The sequence below is a fragment of the Oryzias latipes genome, chromosome 13 (genome assembly GCF_002234675.1).
Source record: "Oryzias latipes chromosome 13, ASM223467v1".
Lineage (NCBI taxonomy): Eukaryota > Metazoa > Chordata > Actinopteri > Beloniformes > Adrianichthyidae > Oryzias > Oryzias latipes.
This window is the reverse complement of record NC_019871.2, coordinates 885,543-905,219: the sequence shown is the minus strand read 5'-3', so window position 1 is coordinate 905,219 and position 19,677 is coordinate 885,543. Positions and strand designations below refer to the sequence as shown.

The window sequence follows — 19,677 nt, the reverse complement described above, 5'->3', positions numbered from 1 at the left end:
GCACCGCAAACCAGCACGAGCTAAACCGGCTCCCCTTACCTCCAGCAAATAGGAGAAGCTGAAAAGCCGACGAAGCAGAGCGGAAGCTTTGAAGCCCGTTGGTCAACCGGCGCTGCACTCACCCTTTCCACGAAACACTCTGCGATGGCGGCCGCGTCGGGCCTCCTCTCCAGGTCCTCCAGGAGGTCACTGAGGACGAAAAGAGACAGAGTTTGACTCCGAAAGAACAAAAGCTGCCGTTCTCCCAAGGTCCAGCATCCGTGGAAGACCTTCACAGCATCAGACACACCTGAGGACGTCCTTCAAACCTTAACCAGGGTTAACCCCAACCCAAGAGTATGGAGAAGATGATGCTGCTCATCTGCTCAGAGAACGTCCATCAGGCACAAACGACCTCTGAACCACAAACATGTCAGAGATGGAGACATTTAGCTAAAAGTCACAGAAAGAAACCTGAAACTTCTGCAGGTCTCAGTGATCAGGAGAAAAACCTGATCTCTCTCTGAGACAACAGAAGAAACATCAAGACTTCCTAAAACATAGCTGCTGAACCCATGAGACCAAATGAGGGACCAGAAGAACCAACAACCAAACACGGAGGTGGATGTCCAATGATGTGGGCTGGTTCTGCAGAACCTGGATTGAACATGAGCTCCTCTATGATTCCATCTGCGTTCAGATGAAGCTCAAAGCGGGTCTTGAAGTCAAGTCAAGCTCATTCATAAAACAGCAGAGGCTGACCAAAGTGCTTAACAACACAGGAGAAAAGACAAAACAATCTAAAACAGACGTGGGCACTGAGGGCCGCATTCCTGCATGTTTTCCAGCATACCCTGCTCTGGCATGTTCTAATTGGCTGGACACACCTGAACCAGGTAATCAGCCATGAGTAGGGCAAGACTATCTGGAAATCATGCAGACACACCGGCCCTCGAGGCCTGGAATTGCCCACCCCTGATCTAAAACAAACAGCATAAAAAAATAAAAACATCAACTCACACTGAGTTAAAAGCCAGGAAGAAACAGTGAACAGGTTAACCTGCCTAACCTGCATAGGCAGTGGATTCCACAAGCTGGGTCAGCAACGGCAAATGCTCCATCCCATCTGAGTTTCTACCGCGTCCTTCATGCAGGAGCAGCTGGTCAGCTGATCTAAGCGGGCGGGAAGGGTAAAGCAGCCGTAGCAGCTCAGAGAGGTGGGCGGAGCCAGACCATTTAAAGACTTAAAAACAAATAAAAGAATTTTAAAACCAACTCTCAAATGGACAGACAGTCAGAATTGGTGTGATACGCTCTCTCTTCCACGTTCCAGTTAACAAGCGTGCAGCAGCGTTCTGCAACAGCTGGAGACGGGACAAGGATGAGTGAGGGACACCAAAGTACAACCAAACGATGATCCAAAAACACCAGCAGCAGATCCAGACTGAGCAGCAGAGGTAGACCTTCAGGGACCTGAACCTACAGCATATGAAGACAGATTAACAATCCCCTTTAGAGCCACAGGTTCCCTCTGCAGAGAAGATCAGGGAGGAAGAAGGACTGAAGAAGGGAGGAAGATGTTCAAAGGCGGCTCTACGGCCAGGAGATGAAGAAGTCAAGCAGAAAAGGACTTCCTGGATGAGGATCAGTCCAGACCAGGATCAGCAAAGAGGTGGACTCTGACCCCCCCTGCTGCAGATGTCTTCATGATCTCTGAGAGATCTGGACCTCCTAACAGAGTCACACTCTTATTTTCAACAGAAGAAGCTCCAGCTGAGCGACGGCGCTTCCATTTAAGGTTAGAGTGACGCTGAAGTGCAGAACAGCTGGAGGGCCTTCATCCTCTTCCTCCGTTCCCACAGTCCCTCCTCATCCTCCTCAGCCTTCGTCTCTGTTTTCCGTCTGACTCTTTCCAGCACAGATGTGAGGAACCTTCCAGCAGCGCTGGTTTCTCCTGGAAGTGTGGAGCCAGAATCCTGCACGTCTGAGATGATGTGAGCAGACAGGATGACGCCTGGAATGTGCAGACGTTTAGCTTTTCTGTAAAAACCAAACTTTACTGAAAGGATGACGTTTGCAGACGCGCCTGCAGAAGTGTTGTCGTCCTTAGAAATACTTGTGCCAATCACCTCAATCTACCATTTTGATTGGTTTTTGGGTCATTCCGTATAAAGTCCTCAAAGTTCCCCCAAACGGACCTTCTCCATCTCAACCTGAACTTCAGCAACTAACAACAAACCCACGCCAAGGCGGTGTTTGGGTGAAACTTCAGGAGTTAAGGAATCACAGAAAGAAAGCAGCAGACGCAGGTGGAAAGCAGACGGAAAGCAGATGCAGACAGAAAGCAGATGTAGGTGGAAAGCAGATGCAGACAGAAAGTAGACGCAGACAGAAAGTAGACGCAGACAGAAAGAAAATGCAGACAGAAAGCAGATGCAGACGGAAAGCAGATGCAGGCACAAAGCAGACGCAGACAGAAAGAAAATGCAGACAGAAAGCAGATGCAGACGGAAAGCAGATGCAGGCACAAAGCAGACGCAGACAGAAAGCAGATGTAGGTAGAAAGCAGACGGAAAGCAGATGCAGGCAGAAAGCAAACACAGACAGAAAGCAGATGCAGACAGAAAGCAGATGTAGGTGGAAAGCAGACAGGGAAGCAGATGCAGGCAGAAACAGACGCAGACAGAAAGAAAATACAGACAGAAAGCAGATGCAGACGGAAAGCAGATGCAGGCACAAAGCAGATGCAGACAGAAAGCAGATGTAGGTACAAAGCAGACGGAAAGCAGATGCAGGCAGAAAGCAGATGCAGACAGAAAGTAGACGCAGACAGAAAGCAGACAGAGGCAGAAAGCAGATGTAGGTAGAAAGCAGACGGAAAGCAGACGGAAAGCAGACGGAGGCAGAAAGCAGACGCAGACAGAAAGCAGATGCAGACAGAAAGCAAATGTAGGTGGAAAGCAGACAGGGAAGCAGATGCAGGCAGAAACAGACGCAGACAGAAAGCAGACTGAGGCAGAAAGCAGACGGAGGCAGAAAGCAGAAGCAGACATTGAATCCAGCCGGCCGTATGAAGGAAAAACGACCATCCGGTCAAACGTTTTCCACTTAGGGTTGCCCCTCCCGTGCCTGTCCTTTATCTCTAAAAGGCGTCGGCGCCATGCGCTCTGATGGGGCCTCAGACAGCAGGACCAGCTTGGTTTTGTGTTCCTCAGCAGCATATAGGGGTGCAGTGGTAGGCCAGGCGACCTCTGTTCAGAAGATTGACGGTTCGATTCCTTCCTTTCCCTCCCCTATGTCGAGGTGTCCTTGGCCTAGACACTGAACCCCACCTTGCCTCTGGTGGAAGGTTGGCGCCAGTGTTCGGCAGCGGAGCCGCCATCAGTGTGTGAATGTGTGTGACAGTAAAGTGCTTCCAACCTTTTTGCACTGATGCAACTCAAAGGGTCCTTTTTTTTTTTTACACCAAATAGCTCCGCCCCCACAAACACCAAAGAAGGTAGAAAAGCGCTAGGTATACGCCATTAACCCTTGTTTTTCTCTGTCGCTCTCTTTGGTTTTGTTATCCCATGGAGATTTCTGTGACGCAGAAGCACCTGACGGGCTGCACGGCACGCCGAGTAAAAACTGAATTATGATGAAAATTGGTTACAAACAGAAAACAGATGGTTCTCACATTAAAGGCGTCCAAGTCCATTATTTCAAGTGAACCCCGGGGGAGGCATAATTATGATGGAGTAATAACTCTGTAATAACTATAACTGTTTTCCAGCCATTTGAAGATGATTGTCAGCAGAAATCATAACATGATTAGATTTAAATGTACTCAAAGTGCTTACGGGGAAACTGTGATTTGACGTCAATATTTTCTTTATTTAAAGCCAACCTTTTTTTTTTACAAATCACCAAAGAGTTTTGACATCTACAAACAAAAACAATGAGTCCAGAACCGGACTGACTTATGGACTCTGTCAGGAAAGGATCAAGGCCAAACTTTTAGAAGCTAGAAGCTTAACTGTGTTCTTAACGTAACTCCAGTGACCAACGATTGTCCTAAATCCAACTGTCCCAACTCCCAGATCCAAAGAGCTCAAAGCCAAAAGAGATCTGTCCTAGTCACTACAATACATAACGTGCTGTATAGACTGTATATAGACCGTATGTACCACTGACTGTTCATGTGAGAACCAGAGTAAGTGTGACCCCCGACCCCAATCCAGAGTCCAATTTTTCCCCATAAGGACGCCGCCAAGTTGGTTCGGATCTGTCTGAGTCAACGTTTCTATGGCAACCATTCTCACCAATCAGGAGTAAGCGTGTTGGAAGGCCACAGTGGATTTTGGGGGCCAAAGGGCTCCACCCTCTTTTATCTCAGCCTCTGATTGATCAGTTTATAACTTGAACTACAGAAAACAATGCCCTGAAAAAAAACCCAGGATTATCAAGAAGATGCTGGAAGACATAAAACGTAGCCGAGCAAGAACGGTTCTCCTGACCAATAGAACGTTTATGTTTCTATAGAAGTCACTTCCTGTTTGGGTTCATCCAGATCTCATACACATACACGTATAATATCTATAATCCATAATATACATTAACTAAAATTCTGACACACCCTCAGATTCAGCAGAAAAGCGGGTTCTGTTTCCGGGTCACTGCTCAGAACTCGTGTCATCATTCAGCGGTTCATGAACATTCATGGCAGAAAAAAAATCATTTCTTTCTTGCTACTCTTTAAGAGTTTACTAAACGCTCTTTAAGTGGCTTTGCTGCTGGTTTTAAACGGGAGTTCAGCATCAGAATAGCATCAGCTTAACCGGACTGAAACCTGCTTGACTCCGGATCTGGGCTCACAGGACTCTGGTGCTATTTGTGAGTCTGTGGGAGAAGAAGCCGAGATGATGAAGAGGAGTTTTCATTATATGCAGGTGACGGGGGGCTGAATGTTGATTTGGTTCTAGGAAAACAAACAAATTCCTTTTTTTAAGAGACGGCACGGCCACAACTTTTCCCGTTCTGACATTTTATCCCCAAACTGTCAGAGTAATGCTGTGAATTTGTTCTTTTTGCTCTAAGTGCCTCTCAGAGAGATTGATGGTATTTAGAGAAGAGGAATGAACTGTTCAAAGCTCTAAACCCATCCTCTCCAAAGGGTTCCTTCACCTCTCTGGGCCTGAAACACCCGACCTGGATAAATCCTGACCAGCATGCCGCTCCTCACGGCGCCCTGAGACGAGCGTGACCACGACGCTGCCGTGACGAGGAGAGATGAGCCCATCAAACACAAACATACATTTGCTTCCAAAGAGCTCAACTGTCCATCAGTCAGAAACAAACCCATCACACTGATGGAGAGGAGGACAAACAAATAAACCACCTCCTCCTCCTTCCTCCTCCTCTTCCTCTGGCGTCAGGCCTCATTTTGTGGCAGTGGACCGACCTCATTAGTGGTGGATTGTGGGAAAGAAAGAGGGAATTCTGGGTGTTTTCTTTGTTTTAGTGGAGTGACCACAGAGGAAGAGGAGGGGGACAAACGGAGAAAAGCATTCAGACCGAAGAAACATGCAGATCATGAAGAGAAGAACACAAAGAAAGGAAAAGGCAGCTGATAATTAGAGACAGACGCAGAAACTTTAGAAACGTGGGAAAAAAGTCAAACATGTTCAGATACTTTCAAGAAAGACAGAACTCCTTCAAAATAAGATCATCTACAACATTTGATGTATTTTCTGACATTTTTACTTTATTATTTAATCAAAAACCATAAGAGAGCTTCTACGGCAGGCTAGGAGGGTCAAAACACTCTAGACTTGAAATAGGTCACCGCTCTTTTTAACTTTTAGACTACATGCTGCCCTCAGTCACCCAGACGACACTCCAGGTTGACCGGAATTTGCTCCGCCCACCTCAACATTTTCCCCCAAAAGGAGTGTTTAACCTGGATAAGGTGAAGTACCTATCCACCAACGTGCCTCAAGTTTGAGCTCCAATAAAATACAAATCATCCTGATGAATCAAGAAAATGAAATATATTTAAAAAACTGGACTTTTTAACTCCAGAGCTTCAGCTCCTGTGTTGACGTCCGCTGAATTTCTGTAACGCTTCTACCGTTTATGCAATTGACGTAATTCTAGCGGATTCTGGATCTTTTCTTCTGCTTGACACAAAATGAACGAAGTCACTGGCTGTCCCGACATCAATCCACTTCTTTTTTTTCTTTTCAACAAAATAAAAAACACAAATTACAATACACAAATGCACTGATCAATTGGTCAAATCACCCTATGGAGAGGATCCAAACTCGAGCCAGTGCTGTTCTCATTAGACATTAATGATCTACCAGAGCAAAAACATCCACATACAAATGTATGCTGATGATGCAGTAATATTTACACCTGCTGAAAGTTCACATGAAGCTGGCCACACTCTTACTTCAGCCGTGGTGCAAGTCCAAGACTGGCTCTCAAAGTCTCTTTCTAAATACCAAGAAGACCGTATGTATGACCTTCTCCAAACAACCCAACCTACAGACCAACTCCAATGTTTGTTTTTTGGGAAACGAGGAGCTTGAATTGGTTCAAGAATATAAATGTCTTGGAGGGATTCTTGACTCCTCCCTTACTTTTCAAAACCATGTCCAGGTCAGACTCTTGAATAACTTCAGACACATCAGACCATCTGTGACGATGTGTCTGAAGTTGGGGATACTTTTGCACGCCATGGTGTTTCACACATGAATGACTGTTTCACAATCTGGACACTCACTAGGGACTCTACTCTCAAACAGATCAACTCTTTACACAAAAAGGCTATGGAAAGATTTACCAAGAAACCAGTTACCCACCACCACTGCTCTGTCTTGGAAACCTACAATCTTTGGAATTCTGAAAATGATAAATACTTTAAAATAGTAACTTTAAAATGTACAATCTAGAAAATCCTTCATGTGTTGCACCTGCTCCAATAAGGGAACATATGAAGCTGAAATGGGTTAGGGTTACGTCTAAGACGTACCAGTCTAAGATGATATGTTCCCTCTGTTAAGGGCTGGGACATCTGAAACCGTGGACCCCCCACCCTAAGAGAGGGTCCAACCTTTAATACATTTAAGGAAAATTTGGCTTAAATCCAAACCAAAATGCACTCCCTCTTGATGAGGCTGTCCAAGAACTGCACGAAAATGAAAATACTGTATGTCAGTGTTGGATGCAAATCCCATTTTGACTGTTTAAATGTTTCATTTTTGTAGATATTTTAACAATTTATATGTAAGTCTTTGATTAACTGTGTCGAGACGACACTATTGAACTTTTCAAACTCTTACTGCTTTTTGTAGTACTTGTCATTTTTACTGTGGATTGAATGATTTTGGTACACTTTGTGTGGTGAGTTCAAGTACCCTCCGACAGACAAACAGGTTCCAATGTTGACACAAATAACAGTTTACAATGAATTTGGTTCTGAAAACGTGCAACACTTTATGGAAGCTTCAGATTCCGTTGGAATGACGGTAGATGCGTGTGTTTTTCCTGACGTCTGTGAACATCTCACAGGCTTTTCTCCTGCCATGAAGTTGATCTAAAAAGGTTTTTAGCTTTGACCCAAAAAGAGGATTCCCCTTAAAACAAACCCCTGGGAAATGTTAAAGAGTTTAGCAAAGTTTTGCATACTTTTTTTATGCATTCATACATTTTTTTATAACATTTTGATACTTTTGATCTTCCTTTTAAAACATTAAATCTAAATTAATCTCGATTTTTGTGATTTTTTGCAGCAAAAAATTGTCAAAATCTCCAGTTCTACAGTTTCAGCCTTATTGTGCATCACAGTGGGAAGAACTGGGATTGTACATTGGAGCAAATTTGGAGCAAATCACTCAAATCTATTCAGAGTTCAAACAGATTCTTCTGCAGAAAAAATTCCAGGAATTGACGGAACAAACGGCATTTTTTAAAACTCTCTGACTTCATCTGCAGACGGTTGGAAGAACAGAGACCAGCAGACCACCAGGTCTTCCACATCTGCAGACTGGTACTGACCTGCTTCCATCTGGACCGAGGAGATCCAGGCGGGCTTCATGGTTCTGACCCGGCCCCCACCCCCCACCCCCCGGCTCTTCACACCTCGGTGCCACAATGCGCTCTATCAGCCCGCCTGCTTTCTCAGGACTTTCAGCTGCTACACAAACAAACCCACCCCGAACCCGGTTGACCCCGGTGACCCACAAACCCCGAACGCTCAAACCCCCTCCCCTCTGTGAGCCGGGGCCAAACCAAACACGGCTCTCTGTCCTCCCACCAGGAGAGCGGCCGGTTAACAGCGTGATTAACAGCAGCTGATGCTGCGGCATCCCAGGTATGCTGCTAATGACACGGATGATGGAGGAGGAAGAGGAGGAGGAAGAGGAGGAGGAGACACGAGGACAACCACGAGAGACGCAGCAGAGAAACTTCGACTGACCTTTAACGGGTTAAACTGGCATTCTGGAGAGCGTGCTGCTGGCAGAGAGGAACAAATGACGCTGCTTGTGTGGTCAGAACCACTCTGACCCGATGACGGACGGAGGATGTTAACAATCCATCACTCTGGGTTTGCTCCTCCACTAAAGGCCGTTTCTCAACATGCAGAGGAACAAACAAAAGGCTGAAGGGAATCCAAGGACAACTGCTGCCAAACTTCTCTCCAGCAAGTTCTTCAGGTTTGGTCACGTCCAGCAGATCACAGCAACCTCAACATCAGTTTGAAATGCTGGTTAACATCTTAAAGACCAAATGTGGCTTCACACAATATGTTCTCCTCCAGATGAGGCGATTTCCCAGATCAGGACGCGATCGATGGAATTCTTTCCTTCGGCTAAAGCTGCCATTCGCCATCTGATGGTTTCATGACGTCCACCATCTGACAGAGACGGTGTGAATGTTACAATAGAAAAGTTGGGATTTTTTTGGGGGAAAATCTAGCATCTGTAGATAACAGTCTCCAGCCCGGCCCCACCCATGCCACTCCCCCCCCTGTGCTTGGTTCTGCTGGCTTTTGGTCAGTGTTTTGGCGGGGTGTGGACTGCCTCAGTCTTTTCTGCAGGGGTGGTCCAGCCGGAGCCTTCAGAGACGTCAGTGAGAGGTGCTCTGGGCTCCACGCCGTCCGTCTGGATGTGGGCGGTCTTAGGTTTTTTCTCTGTTCTGGCGTCAGACATTTTTTTTAACTAATCTGTTTCTGCAGATTTAAATCTGAAACCAAAGAAACGTTCAAAGTTAAAGATCAGAAGGATGACGAGACACGTCGCTGTCTGTGTGTCAAGACGCCTTTTACCAACTCCAGCATGTAATTACCGTCGGCCTCGGAGCCAAGAAGCTGCCAGCCTCTCTGGGTTTAGGCGTGGAGGCGGGGTCAGCGCCGCCTCGGATCAGGCAGAAGCTTTTGATAGGACAGCAGTTCTGACAGCTGCTTATCAGCAGAACCGTCTGGATTCAGTCTGAGCCCGGAGAGCGGCTGTCTGACCAAAATAGTGGCGTGCACGCAGAGCTGGCGGGCAGGCTGGGTTATCTGCATCTCTTTCATTTGCTTTAATAGCCCTCGGCTGTGAATTGCTCTGTAATCACTCATCTTTGGCCGTATGATGTGATTTTCCTATCAGAGGAGGAATGGGGGATAAATACGGCCAGCTGTGATGCTGGAACCGCTCGCCACTGGATGGAAAATCGGGTCTAGAAGCACTTTAACTCTTCACCCCATTGGCACGTTTCAGAAATGACACCTGGCCCAGGATGAAGGGGCAATTAAAGCGCAAAAGACTTTGAATGACAGGTATGGAGTTTCCTGCAGACCACCCTGCAGACAAGCAGCAGCGGGCGGAGTGGGAATGGTTACCGGGAGACGGATCCTCACATCACTGAGCGATCGGAGGCAGCAGCCGCCGGCCGCCGCCTCTCCGGACACCAGCAGAGCGGCTGGTGGTCGCAGGTGAACAGCAGCTCGTTTGTGCAAACCACACCAGAAACATCTCCTAAAGTCCAAAAAAAACGGTGACATAAATGTGAAGAATGCCTCTCAGATTCCGAGAAGAAATGTCCAGATTATGGGATGTTCCATAAATCTGCTGAATGTATTGGCAGTGCAATAACCACTTACTGCAAAGCATCTGCTGCTGCCGACACGCAACACAACAACACAATGACAGCACAAGTGTGGGACCATCTAGCTGAAGACAGGAAGACATACTGATGTTGGTCCGGATTCCTGTAGGTGATGGAGGTTCAAGACTTCCTGCTGGACTTTCTTTATATTGGACTGTTAGATAGTTTCCTTAGTGTCTAAACAAAAGTAGGTTCAGAGGTCAACAGGGTCAAATATGACCTTTTTTCTCAGCAGAAACTGTTTTTTTCTGTGGAAAGGTGAGGGCTTGTCCAGGATCTGGATCCAGTAACCCAAAATGAGAAGACAGATCACCCTGTTGCGTCATTGCTGCAGGACACGGTGACTGTTTTTTTTGTTTTTAATCTAATAAGCTGTGGAATGTTCTGGTACGGACTTGGTGGGCTTCAAAGAGCTGCAGGGAGCTTCAGACCGGGTTTCAGATTTGGGGTCAACAGCCTCATTAATGAATCACGTCAGTGAAAGTCCTCACAACTATAAATACGTCACGCTGTGTTTGTGCGGCATTAGGAACTACAAACCCCCTGGTTAGTGAAACGGGGTCAAAGTTCAAATCCTAAATCAAAGCAGGGGAGAAAGGATGTGAGGAGAACAGGCCGGAAAAATGAAACCAGCAGAAACACTTCAGTCAAATCCCAGCGTCTGATGTCTGCCTTCACTCGCCCCTGTGACTCAGCTGCTGGTCTTGGCCCAGTGCACCATGGGAAAACAGAGCTGATAATGATGTCCCAGGAGGCCGAGTGAATTGCTGACCTCACTGCTGAAGCACGAATGCGATGTGACCAGCGCCTGACTTCCTCTTCCCTCAAAGTCTCAAGTGGCGCTCTACTGAGGAACGTCATGAAGAACTTCAGCAGACGTTTGCGTCTGCAGGTTCTCAGAGTTCTGTCATGTGAACGCCACTTTCCGATTTGATGGATTTAAATAGGTGACATCGAGGTGCGGGCTCCGCCCATACGCTGTTCCAGTTCCTCAGAAAGCGTGGAGAACCCGCCGTTCCCTCAGCGCCGCTGTGGCCCTGATGGACTTTGAGTCCAACCACTTTAAGGCAAATACAACAATTCTCACCAACCTTTGGTTATCTGGACGATACATTCATTCAGTTACTAGACTAAACCAGTCAGAGCTTCATCCTGATCTCCATCCACTCCTGAGCACCCAAACTCTCTGCCGGTCCAAACACGGTTGATGTTCTGATCACACACACATTTAAAGGGCTCAGGCGTCATGTTCAAATGGTTCTGGATCCTCTTGGTCTGTTCTGTCAGTCCGTCTGGTCCCATTCGTTTGTGTCGGTTTGTGTAGTGTGTGTGTTGGTGGTGGTGGTGTGTGTGTGTGTGTGCATGAGAGAGTGAGAGAAAATCAGAACCCAATTAACTGAAAAAAGGATGAAGGACCGTCCGCTCTTGTATGGAATATTTCCCATGAGAACGGCGGCAGGAAGCATGGATGATATAAGGCCAGTGTGTGGTGAGTGTGTGTGTGACATTGTTCCTCTGGGTGTGTGTGTGTGTGTGTCAAAGTGAAGTGTGAAAACAGGACCCCTGGCAGAGTGTGTGTGTCGCAGACACAGTGGAACAGCTTCCTTCCCAGACTCCTAAAGAATCAGTTCCACTTCCTCTCTGACACTTTTCCTTTTTTCTCTTTCTTCATCTCGATGTTGAAAAGTGGGGCAGCTGTTCTTTTCACCACCTTCTACTAGGCTTTGTCAGCCCCAACAATGTTCTGGTGGTGGCAGGTTTAACCCCATCAGTCCTGGGACTCAAACCAGTATCCTTGCAGTGAGAGGCCCTGTATTACACCACATGGTGTCTTACTGACCTTTCACCTTGACTCCATCTACCTGTTCTGAGCTCCCCTTTCAGTGTTTCTGTTCCTTTTGGTTGGAATCAGTTTGATGAAGATGTTGTAGAGCAGGAAATGATGACATAAAGAGGCCACTGATTGGCTGAACCTCGTCCAGGTAATCAAACCTTGGTAGATCCAGGTTATCAAGAATACACGTTGTTGGCGTTTCTGCCATAAATCACTTTTTGGTCAGAGTCCCAGTAAACGTCTCTACTGATCGGAGCTGAAACTTTTGGTAGGACTTGTGTTTCCATCTGAGCAAAGATCTTCCAGCTCTACCGGAGCAGGTTCTTCATCGGTGGTGGGAAAGACTTTCTCCTCTTCAGAAGAACCTTCAGACTTTGAGCCTTCTAGTTTTGACTCTTGGAACCCTTTGGCTGCTTAGAAAGCGTGGAGTCGGTTCTAGTTGACCATTCCAGGGCCTGACGTGTTCCAGCTGCCCCTACTTCTCACTGCTGCACGTCTGTGGCGGTGGTGGTCACAGCTTCTTGTTCAGGGACATTCCTGCGGTTAGCTCTCAGACCACGAGGGCTGCCAGAGTGCAATGCCTCTCCCTCCCAAAGGCTTTTTCATTGTGGTCCTCATTTAAAGAGATGGTCAGAACTCTACAGCAGCCTCTCAATATCATGAACAATTGTTTTAGTCCACAACGTTCAACAACCTCAGCAGCAGACCAGCCGTAGACGGATCGGATTTCTGAGTCTTTCAACTCAAAAACCACAACGTCGTCATATTTCTTCATCTGAAAATGTTGACTCAAGAACCAAAACTGTGTTGGCCACGGGGGTCAAACCATGAAACCCAAAGCCTGGACGCATTCTGTCGTCAAAAGTGGGATTCTGGTTTCATCACAGATAAACGTACGAGAAACCGGCCGATACCAAGACAGGAAAGTCAGAGGCAGTTAACCGTCTGCTGATGCAAAACAAACCTGATAAAACTGAGTTCTTAAATGATTTTTTATCAGACACGGTTTGTTTTTGTCAAACGTACCTTACATGTTTTGGCGGAAAACCATTCGCCTTCATCACAGTCGTCAGAGAACCTGATGAAACCTGATAAAAATTCACCAAATAACCACCAGGGGGCAAACTCGAGTTTGCATCCATTCACTTTGCTGTGACGTGACAGCGTGTTCACGCAGGACATGTGACCAGCCTGTGGCGTTCTCACTGGACTGTCGCTACCCGACCCGAGCGCATGTCTGCCCCCTGCAGTGGGAGGAGTCTTGGTGCGAATCTGGCGACTGCTCCAGAGTTTTTCTCTCACAGCTCTATTCCAATATATGACAGACTTGGCGGGATAGAATCCCATTAAGGCACAGACTGCAATTATTACTTTCTCCTCCATGATCGACTTGAATGAAGAGGGACGCCATCCAAACGTCACTACTAAATGTGAGTTCCTGATTGTTCCTTGGTTTACATAGACTATGCATTGGCAGTGGTCGCATTCCTGTGAACGTAGCTTAACACAGCAGACTTAGCACCAACATGGTTTAACATCCGTAATACCTTTCTCTCTATGTCAGAGATCAAACTTCAGCTCCAAAAGGGGCGTGGTCTATTGAATGACCTGTAATTATTTGATCAACCAGCTCCAGATCAGCCTTGGTGGGCGTGTTCCGCTCACTCCCCTTTTTCAGTAACAGTTTGATGTCAAATCCTTCCAAATATGGTGACGACCATGAGGCTAAACCAAAGAGTCACATGACCACATCTCTAAAAATGCTACAATTATGGATAACAGAATTTTAGCATAACGTATCTCAATGACTTCCTGTCCCAGGAATTAAAATTGGCAGGGGAAACCACTTGGATGAAACATTGAAAGAAAGAAGACTTTGAGTCAAGATGTCATGAGTGACCAAAAAATCATTAAAAGGCTGCATTTGCAGAAACAATCACAACAATAAAGGCGCTAAAAATAATCAATAACAATCTAAATTGTTTACCTGCAGAAAAAACAAATGAAAATTTGTGTTGAATGTTGTTCTAGCTGAAGGTTTACTGAAGTCGACGTATTTTACTCCTTTGGTCTAAAACCTCAGAATGTTTCAGGAACCAGAGAAGTAAAGAAGCTGCAGGTCATCACTGAGACGCCGTCCTGGTGCGTCCGTCCATCTGAGACTCACCTGTTGAACTCATAGATGTCCTCTATGTTGCAGAACAGAGAGCTGACCTGCTCCGGTTTGAGTCCCAGAGCACCACAGTCGATGATGCAGCCCAGGTAATCCTGCAAGCACACAAGTGCAGACTGTAAGGCCTTTGTGTCTGCTCCATCAGGACAACCTGCTGCTGATGCTTCACCAGCCCAACAAAGACTTGGTTCTGGAGTTTCAGCTCGCGGGAAGCTCGGATCAAAACCAACAGGAAGGAGACGATACAGATGAATCTGAACCAGGTTTTCTCCAAAACTGCCTTCCCCCATAAGTGGCCGGGATAGGCTCCAGCAGCCCCGTGACCCCAAAAGGGACAAAACGGAAGAAGATGAATGAAACATTTAAAAAACTTTTTTCTAAACTCATCAGCCGACCTTCAGACCTTCAGAAATGGATCAGCTGATCACACAGTGGACCCCTGGGGAGCTGACCCCCCCCCCCCGGATCTGAGCTGATGAAGACATTAATGAAGCTTTTTTTCCTCTTTAAAACTGTTTTTCTAGTTAACAACCCGGGTTTTTTTTCTCTGATTGGAGCTTGTGCTTCACTTTTTTTTCTTTCTTTCTCTACATACAACATCCAGATCTTCTTGCTCCAACCTGCACAAATGTGTCTGACGAAGCTCATCAGAAGAGACCTTCGCTGCATCCAACACCTCTTGAAGGGTGCAGGACGCTCAGGCACAGCGATCAAGGACAGACACAGGAGGAAAAGGGGAAGAAAACGACAGCAGTGATGAAGAAGCAGAGACACGTTTCAGATTCAGAGTCAGTCAGCCACAGGAAAATAAATAAAAAACTCCCTGATGAGTGATGAAACATTGACAAGGATAAGAGGGAGACGTGTAGGATAGTAGATGTTGGTCACATTTAGCTGAATTAGATAGTTTATTATATTTCATGCATGCGCCGGTCAATCTATGGTCATGCAGCTGTTCTGGCCCCCTATTGGTTAGAGCAATTCTGGGAGCTGCCGTGTCTTTTTATTGGCATTTTCTTTTTGGATTTAGAACTTGGGAAGCAGGTTTGTATCCTCCTCCAATACTACGGGCAGCAAGGCACGTAGTATTGGAGGAGGATACAAACTGTTCTATCATGGTGTTGATAGGAAGAGAAACGGGGTAGGAGTGATTCTGAAGGGGGAGTTTGTAAACAGTGTTCTAGAGGTGAAAAGAGTCTCAGACAGGATGATGAGCCTAAAGTTAGAAATTGAAGGGGTGATGGTGAATGTAGTCAGTGGGTATGCGCCACAGGTTGGCTGTGAGTTAGAAGTGAAGGAGAGATTCTGGAGTGAGTTGGATGAGGTCATAGAGAGTTTTCCCAGAGGAGAGAGAGTTGTTATTGGAGCAGACTTTAATGGGCATGTTGGTGAGGGCAACAGAGGTGATGAGGAGGTGATGGGCAGGTTTGGTGTGAAGGAAAGGAATCTGGAGGGACAGATGGTGGTGGACTTTGCGAAGAGGATGGAAATGGCTGTAGTCAACACTTACTTCCAGAAGAAAGAGGAACATAGAGTGACATACAGAAGTGGAGGTAGGAGTACTCAGGTGGACTACATCCTATGTAGACGAGGTCATTTGAGAGAGGTTAATGACTGCAAAGTGGTGGTAGGAGAGAGTGTAGCCAGACAGCACCGCATGTTGGTGTGTACGATGACTCTGGAGGTCAGGAAGAAGAAGAGAGGGAAAACAGAAAAGAAGACCAAGTGGTGGAAGCTACAGAATGAAGAAACTTGTGAGGAATTTAGGCAGAAGTTGAGGCAGGTCCTGGGTGGTCAGGATGAGCTTCCAGAGGACTGGGAAACTACAGCAGAGATTATCAGGGAAACAGGTAGGAAGGTGCTAGGTGTGTCATCTGGAAAGAGGAAAGACGGTAAAGAGACTTGGTGGTGGAATGAGGAAGTACAGGAATGCGTCCAGAGGAAGAGGTTGGCTAAAAGGAAGTGGGATGTAGAAAGGACTGAGGAAGGTAGACAGGAGTACAAGGAAGCGCAGCGTAAAGTGAAGAGAGAGGTGGCAAAGGCCAAACAGAAAGCTTACGATGAGCTATATGACAGGTTAGACACAAAGGAAGGAGAGGAGGACTTGTACAGGCTAGCCAGACAGAGAGACAGAGATGGGAAAGACGTGCAACAGATAAGGGTGATTAAGGACAGAGATGGAAAGGTGCTAACAACCCAAGAGAGTGTACAGAAAAGATGGAAGGAGTATTTTGAGGAGCTGATGAACGTGGAAAATGACAGGGAAAGAAGGGAGGAAGATGTGGTTGTTGTGGAGCAGGAAGTAGCAGAGATTGGAAAGGATGAGGTTAGGAAGGCTCTGAAAAGGATGAAGAGCGGAAAGGCCGTTGGTCCTGATGACGTACCTGTGGAGGTATGGAAGTGCTTAGGAGAGACAGCAGTGGAATTTCTAACAAGGTTGTTCAATAGGATTCTAGAGAGTGAGAAGATGCCTGAGGAATGGAGGAGAAGTGTTCTGGTCCCGATCTTTAAGAACAAGGGTGACACGCAGAACTGCAGCAACTATAGAGGAATAAAGTTGATGAGCCACACAATGAAGCTGTGGGAAAGAGTAGTGGAAGCCAGGCTTAGGAAGAAGGTGGAGATTTGTGAGCAGCAGTATGGTTTCATGCCCCGTAAGAGCACCACTGATGCCATTTTTGCTTTGAGAATGTTGATGGAAAAGTACAGAGAAGGTCAGAAGGAGCTGCATTGTGTGTTCGTAGATTTAGAGAAGGCGTATGACAGGGTGCCGAGGGAGGAGCTGTGGTACTGTATGAGGTCGTCTGGAGTGGCAGAGAAGTATGTCAGAGTAGTTCAGGACATGTATGAGAGAAGTATGACGGTGGTGAGATGTGCTGTAGGTCAGACAGAGGAGTTCAAGGTGGAGGTGGGACTACACCAAGGTTCAGCTTTGAGTCCTTTTTTGTTTGCTATGCTGATGGACAGGCTGACAGACGAGGTAAGACAGGAATCTCCCTGGACAATGATGTTTGCGGATGACATTGTAAGTTGCAGTGAGAGTAGAGAGCAGGTGGAGGAACAGCTAGAGAGGTGGAGGTTTGCTCTGGAAAGAAGAGGTATGAAGGTCAGTCGTAGTAAGACAGAATACATGTGTCTGAACGAGAGGGATCAAGGTAGAAGCGTTAGGTTACAGGGGACTGAGGTGAAGAAGGTGCAGGAGTTTAAGTACTTGGGGTCAACAGTTCAGTGTGATGGGGAGTGTGGAAAAGAGGTGAAGAGGCGAGTGCAGGCAGGTTGGAGCGGTTGGAGGAAAGTGTCAGGAGTGTTGTGTGACAGAAGAGTGCCAGCAAGACTCAAAGGAAAGGTGTACAAGACAGTGGTGAGACCAGCTCTGCTCTATGGGTTAGAGACGGTAGCAGTGAGACAGAGACAAGAGGCTGAGATGGAGGTAGCGAAGATGAAGATGTTGAGGTTCTCCTTAGGAGTGACCAGGTTAGACAGGATAAGGAACGAGTACATCAGAGGGACGGCTCATGTTGCCTGTGTTAGCGACAAAGTCAGAGAAGCCAGACTGAGATGGTTTGGACATGTTCAGAGGAGGGATAGTGGATATATTGGTAGAAGGATGTTGGAGATGGAGCTGCCTGGCCGGAGGGCAAGAGGACGGCCAAAGAGGAGATATATTGATGTCTTAACAGAGGACATGAAGTTGGCTAACGTTAGGGTAGAAGATGTTCATGATAGAGTGAGGTGGAAAAGGATGATTCGCTGTGGCGACCCCTGATGGGAAAAGCCGAAAGAGAAAGAAGAAGAACTTGGGAAGCAGGTACGCACATTCATCTAAGTGTTGATGTCCTGTTATCTCGTGTTTAGGACATATGTATGCCTGTGAAAAGTATTTTTTGTGGTTTGTACTTTTCACTGTTCAAGAAAGTGCAAGAAAATAAATGACTGTTCCTGCTCCCCGACTTACCTGAATGTAACGGCTAGGCAGGTTTCTTTTACTTTTTAGTTCTTCCTTAACGAAGGACGCTCTAAGGGATGCCCAGTTTAGCTTAGTCACTTTAACTTAGTCAATTTAACTTAGTCACTCTAATGTAGTCACTCTAACTTAGTCACTCTAACTTAGACACTCTAACTTAGTCTCTCTAACTTAGTCAATTTAACTTAGTCACTCTAACGTAGTCACTTTAACCTAGTCACTCTAACTTAGTCACTCTTACTTATTCACTCTTACTTAGACACTCTAACTTAGTCACTTTAACTTAGTCACTCTAACGTAGTCAATTTAACTTAGTCACTCTAACTTAGTCAATTTAACTTAGTCACTCTAACGTAGTCAATTTAACTTAGTCACTCTAACTTAGTCAATTTAACTTAGTCAGTCTAATGTAGTCACTTTAACTTAGTCACTCTACCTTAGTCACTCTTACTTAGTCACTCTAACTTAGTCAATTTAATTTAGTCACACTAAAGGCCTGTTCACACCGGGACGAATTTCGTGCTCGATTTTTGCCGACGTTTAACGCCTCGTGACTAAACAAAGGGCACCAATGAGAGTGTGCACACCGACGCGAAAAAACGCCACGCGTCAAAGCGTCAAAAAAAAACGCCTCGGGTTGTTTTTTTTGGCTTGACGCCTCGCGTCGAAATCTATTCGACCAATGAGAATGGCGCTTTTGCACACGTGTCTGGAGCTTCTGAAGTTACAGTAAAACACAACTTGGGGGCGCTCAAACACAAAACTGCCTTGCTGAGCACACATACCAGCGAAGAAGATAGACGCCGAGTTGCATCTACACAGCCGCGAAGAAATAATGACGGACATTCTAAAATATCCCCGAACCAAGCACCAGTTGGAGCTACTGATGCTTGAAATATTCATGTTTTCTTTGTATTATTCTGACAAGCGCGTAAATACTTGCTCTCTTCTTCTTAGTGAAAAGCGACTTTAAGAAGCGTAAAGTTGCGCAGCGCCACCTTGTGTACAGGAGTATTTCTGTTTACATTAAGCGCCATCTAATGTCAGGGATTTAAATTGCATGTTCACTCGGCTCATCGTCAGCGAAAATCGCCTGGGTGTGAACACAAAAAAACGTGTTGAAAAACGCTGGCGAATAACGCCTGGCGAATATTCGTCCCGGTGTGTACGGGCCTTAACTCAGTCAATTTAACTTAGTCACTCTAATGTAGTCACTTTAACTTATTCACTCTTACTTAGACACTCTAACTTAGTCAATTTAACTTAGTCACTCTAACGTAGTCACTTTAACCTAGTCACTCTAACTTAGTCACTCTTACTTATTCACTCTTACTTAGACACTCTAACTTAGTCACTTTAACTTAGTCACTCTAACTCAGTCAATTTAACTTAGTCACTCTAATGTAGTCAATTTAACTTAGTCACTCTAACTTAGTCAATTTAACTAAGTCACTCTAACTTAGTCACTTTAACGTAGTCACTTTAACTTAGTCACTCTAACTCAGTCAATTTAACTTAGTCACTCTAACTTAGTCACTTTTACTTAGTCACTCTAACTTAGTCACTCTAACTTAGTACCTATTACTTATTCAC

The 19,677-nt window shown here is 46.0% G+C and overlaps 1 protein-coding gene across 5 annotated transcripts in view; it reads right to left on the bottom strand.

Moving 5' to 3' along the window:
- plekhg2 (pleckstrin homology and RhoGEF domain containing G2) overlaps positions 1-19,677 on the bottom strand; it is an 83,270-nt gene that overhangs the window by 26,172 nt on the left and 37,421 nt on the right. For all 5 annotated transcript variants that reach the window (XM_023961328.1, XM_023961326.1, XM_023961327.1 and 2 more), the window contains 2 exons: positions 14,115-14,215; positions 123-189 (listed from right to left, as the gene is read on the bottom strand). In XM_023961328.1, coding sequence (XP_023817096.1) covers positions 123-189; positions 14,115-14,215 — 168 coding nt within the window. The remainder of the gene's footprint in view (positions 1-122; positions 190-14,114; positions 14,216-19,677) is intronic.